The 10,548-nt window shown below is 37.8% G+C and overlaps 1 protein-coding gene across 1 annotated transcript; it reads right to left on the bottom strand.

Moving 5' to 3' along the window:
- Positions 1-851: 851 nt before the first annotated feature.
- On the bottom strand, positions 852-9,750 carry LOC104544550 (inter-alpha-trypsin inhibitor heavy chain H3-like; the record flags this gene model as incomplete). Its single annotated transcript, XM_010189495.1, has 9 exons — positions 852-981; positions 1,082-1,193; positions 2,582-2,754; positions 3,966-4,170; positions 4,757-4,870; positions 5,500-5,550; positions 7,267-7,272; positions 9,053-9,207; positions 9,611-9,750. Coding segments are annotated over 9 exons (1,086 nt in total), but the record flags the coding sequence as incomplete, so codon positions are not given.
- Between the last annotated feature and the right edge of the window lie 798 nt (positions 9,751-10,548).

Below are 10,548 nucleotides of genomic sequence, written 5' to 3'. Positions count from 1 at the left end.
TATAAATAATATAGATAAAAACATAAAATAAATAAACAGGACACTTCTTGCCCTGAAATAAGTACATAAATGCTGTTATGGGAACAGAGGGAGGAATTTTACTGGAAGACGGTAACGGCATCTCAGTAAAGGGTCTTACACAAAAAAGATACTAAAAGACAGCTACTGTTACTTAACTCTGAGTGCTGCTTGGAACTGTGGTATTCATCCATTTATAAAGATTTAGGCATTCAAAGGTTCGGTTCAAATTAAAATATGAAAATGCAGAAGTCCTGGATGCTAACAGTCAGCTCCAGGGATGGCACTGCACCGGCCCTCAGCACCACACAGTCAAGCAGTCAGACGGTTTTAAGAACCACTGAGTTATCCTGAAATCCACTGCTTTGTCAGCTGCACTCCTGTGCTGAATTTTAACACTGGCCAGGCATCCTGGGCTTTGTGAAACAGGAATTAAAACATTGGTAGCTGCTGGAATAACAGAACAAGGCATTAAGTACTGATGGTTTTATTTAAAATCACTGCTGACATTTATTGATTTAAAAGTGGATAGGATGTTTCTGGTTTAGAAAGTAAAATTTTAAGTCAGAATTTTAAAACTAGTAAATTAATTCAGTCAATTGGGGATATTTCAAGAGATGAGTGATGTCTAAGCAGAACAGCTGTTTAGCACTTGAGATTTAATCAAATATGCAGTAAAATTCTCCGTGAGAATCCATCATATCTTGGCATTGCCAAGCATCATAAGCTCATGTATTTTTAATACTTTAATTTTAATACTTCTTAAATATTGAAAAATGTTCTTTCAAACAAATACTCTGTATACCCAGGAATCTGGAGGACGCTGTAGTTGTTTAAAACAGGCTGGAAACAATATAGTCCGTATGAACACCATCTATCAAGCCAGCTCCGTTGTTATGAACAAACCAGCAAGGAACATCAACACCGTGCACAGGATCTTCCCTGTAATCCTTCTGCCAGCCCCTGGAACGGAAAACAGAGTCACAGGAGCACCAAAGCAGAACCTGCACTTCAACAAGGTAATCTTTCCTAAGTCTTTGCTAAGGACTTAATTATTTTTTACCTTGTTACTGTCAGTTTGTTGTTTTTAACAATCATTGTGGCATCTGGTTTCTTGGGATCGGACCCAGGATGAATTTCAAGTATGGTGAAGTCAATGGGGTGGAAAAACTGCCCTAAAAAATAGAAGTCAAAATTACCATTTCAGGCATGTTGCACATATTAAAACAGAAATAAACCAAAGGGAAACCCCAGAATTTCTACATTCCCGTGCTGTTTTCAAGGTCTCCTCAGGGTTTTCAGTGGATAAGCAAACACCGAGTTTCATGTAAAGTTGAACATGTATCTATGGTATTGTTTTCTTTTTATAATCTAGAATTCCATGCATATTATCTGGATATCAGTTCCAACTTCTGCGTGCACAGTAAAATTAGCCTTTTCTAGATATCCTTCATGATATCCTCACTTTGTGTCTTGTCTATTCAGTTGTATTTATTACATGCTTGCCAAGTCTTCAGCTTACTTCTATCAAATAATGCATGTGTTGATCTCTGAAATCTCTGAATGTGATTATGCTCAGAACAAGGCTGATATCTAAGGACATTCTGCACTCCTGTCAGGATGAGCTTTTGCACACTTTTGCCATGTCTGGACTGGGGTGGGCTGCTGCTGGTGCTCTGAGTGCTACAACGAGCACAGATTTTAGATTACTTAGTGAGGTGCAGAGGCAAAGTCAAGAATGATGAAGATGGTGAAGAGACGTGTGAGTGAACTGTAACGCAGCGTACCCACACGTCAGGTGGGCTTTTGCAATTTTCTTGCAATTCATACCATATCAGACTAACTTCTGTGTGGTGAAGTCCTTCATCTTGAAGAGACTGGAGCAGGAAAGCATAAATAACATTCCATCCTTTCTCTGTTTTGTTACAGCATTTCCCATGACACGTGGGCCTAAGGTACCACCACTGATACTTTGGCTCACTCTCCTCACGCTAAAGGTGCATCCCAGGACTGAGAAGATTAAGTTTACAGCAGGTCATTATTTTCCATAATGAGTAAACATATTGGCCCAAAATGAACGTTTGCTGCTCTTGCCTGATACTGTAAGTAAAAATTGGAAGGCAAGGGAAAATAGCTGCTATCTGTATTTTCCAACTGATAAACCACACCATCAAACCCACTACACTGGCAAAGAACAGGATTTAATAGGGTAAAATTTCTGATCCCTAAATTACCAACTTTGCCTTCTACTACAATAAATAATGTTGGCTAGCATGAGGAAAATCTTAGGTGATACAAGACATTCTGTGATTTTAATATATGCTAGGGAATCAAGATATACCTTAACTTCTTTTCTTACAAGGTTGCACTAATTGGCAAATTCTGATCATCGAACACATTTATTTTGTCAGAGTGCTTGTACATAGTTACATAGTCAGAAATCTTAATACAGCCAGTCAATGTCATCTCAGTGTCCTTCACTATCTCAGCTCAGAAAGGCTGTCTACAAATTACTTAGCCGCATAAGGAAAGACAAGCATGAAAATACTAAATGAAGTCATACCTAATAATCCATGGGTCTGTTCAGACAGTTTCTCACTTTCCAATGTATACAGTCCTAGGAAATCTTGGTGGAGAGGATGTTTCTTCCATACTTGGTGCAAAACAATAACAAACGAGGCACCGCTGCCCATTGAGAGCACAAGATCTTTTTTCCTGTTTATTATCAAAGTTAAACTGAGGAAAAAAGAAGAACGTGACTTGAGGCATCGTGCTGCCCAGAGGTAACACCAATGAGAAGAAACTTGAGACAAAGTAACATGTCCAGCAAACAAACATGGCTTTATAAATGGCTCAGTGATTTTTAAAACAGAGGTTTTGCTGTCTAGTTTAGTCCATGTGAATCTGTGTGCATTCACAGACAGTCCAAGACTCACAGCGAATTTCGCTGTAAAAGGCTCCCTAGTCTTACCTAAACTTTTCAGCAAGATGTTTCTACCAAAATGTGTCCTCTAATAGTGCAATTAATCACAGATAGGCTAGTGATATGTAGATCCAGTACCTCATGCTCAGTAATAAAAATGTTATTGATAAAACCATCACTTCCTTGCCTGAATGCTACCTGACACTTTTTTTCCCTTTTGTTTTTTACGAAAAAGACAACTCCTGAACTGTCTAGGTTAGCACTAAGATAAAGAAGATTTGTTTCTGATTGTGTTAGTCAGATCATCAATGTGGCTAACATAATAAAAACTAAGCATGCTGTATGACTAACAGCTTTTTATTCTGGTGATCTTTCTGTTGCAGTGCCATGCTATGAGAAGGCAATAATTTTGTTCCAGGAACACAGTGAAAATCATAGAATCACAGAATGGTTTGGGCTGGAAGGGACCTTAAAGACCATCTTGTCCAAGCCCCCTGCCATGGACTGGGACACCTCCCACCAGACCAGGCTGCCCAAAGCCCTGAGGAGGAAATGCTGCCCATTCCTTTTCTAACCTTCCTTTTGCACAGGTATGAATGATTCTGTAATAGATAAATCTCATGTAAAATATACCTGCTGACAGGACAAAATGTACCTTTTCTATTAATATCACAATTTCAATTTCTTAAAATAAAATGGAGATTGTTTACAGCACATTATTATCTCTTTGAAAGACTACACGCTATGTCTAAAGTTACTCTTTAAGTATTTGCAAGACACTTGCATTAAGGACAATACCGAATCTAGTTTTACCTTAGTAAAATCAGGGAAAAGTCTCCACTGACCTATTCCAAGCAGAGGAATTTAAAAATAATCATTCAGCTTAACAAATCAGAGAGCAGAATCCAGCAGGATTTGAATCAGTTTCTTTTGACTATTCAGATAACAAATCTTAAAAGTGGTTAACACTAAAAAAAGTGTGGAAAGCAATACAGGAGCCTGATCTTCTTTCTGTAAGCCTTACCCTTCTTGTTGCAAAGTAACTGAGTCAAGCCAGGTGAAATCTGTTTTTTCATTGCTGTGCTGAATTGTGATCTTCTCAGGAGTCACTGTCACTTTGAGATCGAGGTGCTTATTTGCAAGGCCAAGCTTTCCAAAATATGTGTTTTGGATCTTTGCATCACCATTTGCTTTCTTATCACCAATGAGTTCTCCATTGACTCTGATGCCTAATATAAAAAGGAAACATCGAGTATTGTTTTATAGATGGGACCTGATCAACTAATGTCAAGGAGCATCATGGAAATTTAACAGCAACTCAGGGAAACAGATAAGAGTTGAAAAATAAATCATAATTACTTGTGCATGTTTGTGCCAAAGTAGAATAAAGCTCTGGGGGATGTTCTGTGGATTTCCACAAAGACAATAATCACTTTATTGAGAAAAGTTCAGTGTTTCCTAGAGCATGAAGAGTCTGTGATGGGCACAAACAGCCTGTGTGACATCTGTCTTTCTCTCTCTTTACCAGGTATTCCATGAAATAGCAACCTAAGGATTATTAGTGCTACTCACTGAGACAAATTACGTCTCTCAACTCACACAGTGGTTTTCAAATCAAAGTTTAGAAGTTGATTTTGCTCCAAGAAGTGACAACACAGTCATGGTAATGGTACCTTAACACAGCTACTGCAACTCCTACTAGCTTTGCTGGGAAAAAAAGCTTACATAGTATAAAAAAGAGAAATAGCCTTTAAACATAAGACATTTTTTAATAAGTATCCTAATTTCCCGTATTTAAAAAAAATAAAAACTCACCTGTAACTGGGTCATTTATTAAATTTAACACAGCACCTGGGTTTTCATTGATATTGAAACAAATGGCATCTTGTTTTTGTGGCACTGATATAATGAAGTGTGGATCCCCATCAACTGTAAAGGCAAATCACTGGTATTTGTATAGCAATACACAGGTTCAAAGTTCTGCCTGAACATTGAATGCTGTGGCAATGGAACTGCTGATGCTGGGGACCAGCCCAAACTGGTCGCTGCCCAAGCTGTATGCCCAGTTTAGTCCAGCCCATCCTCCAAAGGAGTGGTGGGATCCCAAGGAAGCTGCTACCATCTGCCCAAAGTGAACTATGTCCTTTTTCCCCTCATCTTTCCCAGGTATATGACGTATATCCTGTGTCTCTTGACCATGGTAAAATTTGGCCCATGGATTGTAGGTTCAGGATTGCCACCTCTAAGAGCCTATCTCTGAGGGCCATGAAAGGATTACAGAGGGCAGGAAGTTCACCTGAGTAGAGAATAGGCAGCTATCAACACAAAGCCTAACAATGGGAAGGAGGACTAAGAAAATGAAAATATAACCTTAGTGACTTGATTTAAAAAAAAAACATTTAGAGATGTTCAAAATAAAAGTAAATACAATCCCATTGGAAATAAACTATGGCTGCTTTGTGGAAGAGAATTATCTAAAAGACTCAAGAACTGTGCAATTTAGTCTTAAATACCCTCTTCTATTCTCCTTCTAAGCACACACTACACAAACTACTCACCACTAGTATACCATGTGGGCTGTGCACTATATAAATGGAAGTGTTGTGGAGCTGCAGAGAGGAGAGAAAAAAATTGTTAGAAAAACTCACATGAAATTGGAATATTTACACATTATCTGCACAGTATATGTAAGATGTGAGGGAGTTAATGTGCTAGATAAATTGCTAATACCATCCTAGTTTTTAAAGTTTATAGTCCACGGAATAATGACTTGTGCTCCTTTTAAATCAAGCTAAGCTTCAGGGTACAGAGAGATTTTACTTGTAGCCTGAACTGCTTTGAAGGTTTCCAGAAGGACACAAATGTCTTAGACTTAAGGATTAAGCTGTCTATCAGCAAGGAAACACAACATCCATGGAAAACTTTTAAGGTTTTGACTTTTTATTTCCAGAATGAATTTAAATCTTTTCAATGAAGACTTCAGAAAACCAGACAGAAACAAGAGAGGTTGAGAAAGAGAGATTCAGACTGATCTCCAGAGCAAAAACTTAAATCTAACTCTGACTCTAAATCTAAATCTAACGGATTGCCCAAACAGCAATCAGAACGGTCAGTTGCTGTCTCTCTGCCTTGAATAAAGCAGTTTCTTTCTGTATAAGTAATTGAATATTAATTTAGACAGACACGTTGACAACATAGTCTCTTGCTTTATAGAATTCCAAAGGAGATGCAAATTCAAGTCCATCCTCTGTTTCTGGGAAACAGCTTTCAGGAAAAGATGGTGGTGTGATGAACTGACATTTACTTTTTAAAAGCTTTTTAGCTGAAACTTTTTCAAGGTATTGTTCAACATTTAAGTGTGTGTCTTAGCAGTGTGCAACATTTTAGCAGCGAGCAGAATTTGGTAGTATTTGTTAAAATAGAGCTGTAAACCCAGAAAAGGCAGTTTCTGTCCCTCTGGTCATTTCAATTGTCTGAATAAATTTCCTTTGACAGGGGCTGCTTCATTCAGAAACTTAAAACTAAAAACTTACCCAGCGTAAGATGTGTGTCAGCCTTGGCTGTGAATGAAACAGAATGTTACTTTAGGGGCCAGAAATAAAAAACAATCTCTCCCACTTTATTCCTTCCACCAACTCCAAACCAACTCCAAGATCTTGCAATTGTATATACATTTCTAAATATTTTAAAAAGAAAAACTAAGCCAAACCGGTTTATTTAGTACTGTAACAAAGCAAATGTCATGAACAGGCAGGAAGTACACCCTACATTTCAGCAAAAACGTTACTACCCCAAAGGCATGGGATGTGCTCTGCAAGTGGCTGGGACAACCTTCTGTTCTCTGATTCCTTTGTCCCATCTTGTTTTAAGCTGTACAACGAGGAAGTCAGACGGATTTACCCGCCTGCTTCCACATTTTCTAGTCTTATACTCTTATTACATCTGAAGCTATGGAGGGGTGTCTGAAGCCAGGGCTTTGTGCTGAAGAAGTAGCAATCACAGCATTAACGAAGACTCTGTACGAGAGATCGCTACACACAGGGATTAGGGAATCAATAGTGCTAGCTCTGGAAAGCAATTTAGCAGTACTGGGCCTGAATTTTGTGATGGTGGGATGCTGCAATTATCAGAGATAGGAGACACCACACTTAAAATGGTATTTACAAACCTCCAGTTGAAAAGTTTTTAATCTATTTATAACACAGTCTTGATTTATTCACCAAGAATTTTATGAAAGCATTGTGTCTTAGAACAAGTAAACAAAGCAGGAAATCCATCTCTAACAGTTAAAGATATTAAGGAAATTTAATAAGAAATGTACATACCTTCAGCTGTGACCATGGGCAGGTGAGAAGTAAAGGGAAAAAAAAAGAGACATTTATTAAGTTGTATGATTAAACAGGAAGGATTCTAACTTGTTAAAACGTGTTCTAAGGGAAAATAATTAAAACTGTTCCGACAATCCAACCAGGCATCTTCAGTATTTTACAATTCCATTTCCCAATGATACAATTCAGTATTTGATCAAACAGAAACACAATGAAAGTAAAAAGCTGTTATGTGAGGCAGCAAAGCTGCAATTAATTCTCCATGACAAGAGTAATTGGTAGTTGTTTTATTGCTATGCCATTTCCATATTGCAAAATGTTCCTTATTGGTTTTACTCTTTTGCAGTTTTCAAGGCATTTGCATCACTCTGTTAATACTGACTGGATAATTCAGTAATCCTATTTGTGAATCTAGACTCTGCAGTGTGTAAGAATCATTCTCTTTTCTTATACAGCAGCAGTGTTTTGAGTATTTTCTCCTATTATTGCTCTGTACTTTCTATGTAGAAAGAGGATTTACTTGGAAAGAGGTTCAGAAAAGGGCCTTTGTACTGTGAGTACCTGGAAAGGCAAAGCAAAGAGCTGAAGATCACTCTGAGTGGATGCCCCTTCTGTCAGATGTTTGTTTAAGTTTTTTCGTCTTATGGAGTCCAGCTGTAAATTTTAAAGTTGTTATGCTGTATAGTGACTTGAATCTTAAAATAAACATGAAGTGTTTTTATGTGTCAGTATCTCATTATGGTAGTTGTGAAAAATAATGCAAAAAAATCATCAGCATTATTCAGAATGCCTGAAGAATTGAAGGACACTTGGCAATTAATTGGTTTCAGGACTTACTACAGTTAAAAGAAAAAACCGCTAACCTCTAGTAAAGCGTAACCTCTGTTATGCTAAAATGCCTTAAGTTACCATGCTAAATTGAGGAGTTGAGAAAGTTTTCCATCTAGAAGGCAGCAGAGAGCCCACACAGAGCCTGGGAAGAACTGGGAAGCAAATGTTTGGGGAAAAAATAACGAGTGCTAATAGAAGATTTTGAAAAGCCTCACAAGAGGTTTGTCAGACCCGTTGGATGAGGGAAAGGTGAGGATGGCCCAAACATCACATACAGATGAGGGCAGGGTAGCTTTGGGGCGCACTGAGTGGATAGCATTTGCCTTACTTTCCTAAAGAGGAATAGTGTCATTTTGTTTCACACAGGTTAAACAAAGAGGCTGAACTGTATGAAAGCACAGTGTTTCACCGAGCAAGGCGTTAATAATTAGCCAAAGCATCAGAGGAGCTGAGAACAAATTGTGCATTGTCAATATCATTGCTTCTCTTTCTGCAATACACTAGAATATGCTGTGTCTTACAGATATAATCTTCATCTTTTTACAACGTGATATATCCGGCAGGAGGACGATCTCATGCAAATTTCCCCTTTCATGTAGAAAGATGTTACTACATCTACCCCTAAGTTGAAGTATGCAGGAAATAAAAAAAGATAAAGGACATAGCTGGATTATTAGATTAGAAATTCTTATTGGGTTGGGGGGGGTGATGTAGTTTAGCTTAAAATACATTTATATTGAATTTATAGTATTTTGTCTGTATGATTTAGTAACGGAGGATGGTTTGAGGGAAATGAGCTTTAAAATTTAAATAAATTTTGCATAAACCACACATGTGTGAGGCTTAGGTTTTTCAGATACATGTTTAAAACTGCCCACACAAAAGCATTTCTTTAGGGGAACATCAAAGGAACAATTGGCTTCTCAAAGTAAAATTGTGAAAATATCTGTACCTTCAATGGGTTTATCAGCAATCCCATCTTGATTGTCATGGTCTTCTGGCTTTGTTACCACCATGGATGTCAGTGGCGTTACAAACTTGTATTTTAGTGAGAGATCCAGGGCTTCGGCCGTCAGATTCTCCTTTTCTTCTCCTGTAGCTGCAATACTGAATACAGGTAGAGACTCCTAGTATCAGTGATTGCTAAATTACTCATCAAACTCTGGATTAAATATTTTTCTTTAAAGTGAAATCATTTCTTTGCAGCTAATTTATCAATAAGGAATATTTGTTACAGTCTAAGAGCACTTCTGGTTCAACTGTCTATCCAGGAAAATGGCAAAACTGTGCTTCATACTTGCAATAATTTAAAATTGTTTAATTTGCAACCTGAAACAGAAATACTGAGGTTGGGGAGGAGAATAGGTTGGGGGATTTTCCTTACTGGTTTTTTATGCTTTCCTACTGACACCTCAGTGTGAATGTGAAGTTCAGCTTCATACCCTCGAAGTCGCACCAGTCAGATGACTTAATAGTTTCATAGCTAAGAGGTTATTCTAGACATAATTACCGTTTTTCCAGGAGTTGTTCAATGGTGAGATAAGCCCAGAGTCTTTCAATGTAATCTCCAAATATGTATTCTTGTTCTTGGAAAGCCTTAGCTGTTTGTTCAGCATCTTGTAGTGTAGTATATGACAAGGCATCATTAGCCTGTTAGGAATAAGGAAACTGTATCATAACTATCCAGGGACTTCCAGAACCCCCCCAAAATCACGACCTTCACACCTGAAAATCTTACTAAATTGGGAATCAGTTTGGTCCTACACAGCATTTGCCCAGGAAATTGTCAGTGTTGTACCAGGAAATTTGTTCCATTGTTTCTGTGAAAGTTAGCAGTGTACGCTAGAATGCAGTTTTCAAATTCACATGGTGTTTTTGTTAATTAGAATTTGGCTGTTCAGGATTCAAAGTACTTTATGACGCCAATGTCATATAGGAAAATGTTCAAGCAAATATGCTGGAAACTTACTAATAATACATTATTTGCATTTGCAATATACTTAATTTTATATATTTAATACACCACAGTGCATGGGGCATACACGCAGTTCACAGTATTTATGACAACGTGATCTATTATATGTTTGTGTTCTGTTTCTTGCATATCAGAGGCAAATAATTTTATAGAATCCAGATCTGGAGAGGTATTTAGATCACTTGGTTCATATAACAAGTAGACGTCTATTTTAAGAGGAAGGTATTTCAAATATTCAGCGGGCTTATCCATTAGTTTTCTTCACCCAGTGAAGACCAGTGTCTGTGAACACTGAACATTTGGCTCCTGAAAGAATTGAGTAGGGGATTTACAGGCTAAATTACAAAAAAAAAATAATCTGTTAGTAAAGATAATCCAGTCACACTGCACAACGTTGTACTAGACTGATCCTGCTATGTCATCCTGCAGATGACACTAAGCCGGGAGGGAGTGTTGATCTGCCTGAGGGCAGG

The sequence above is a fragment of the Mesitornis unicolor genome, unplaced genomic scaffold (assembly GCF_000695765.1).
Source record: "Mesitornis unicolor isolate BGI_N332 unplaced genomic scaffold, ASM69576v1 scaffold14380, whole genome shotgun sequence".
Taxonomy (NCBI): domain Eukaryota; kingdom Metazoa; phylum Chordata; class Aves; order Mesitornithiformes; family Mesitornithidae; genus Mesitornis; species Mesitornis unicolor.
This window is presented reverse-complemented; position numbering and strand designations above follow the sequence as displayed.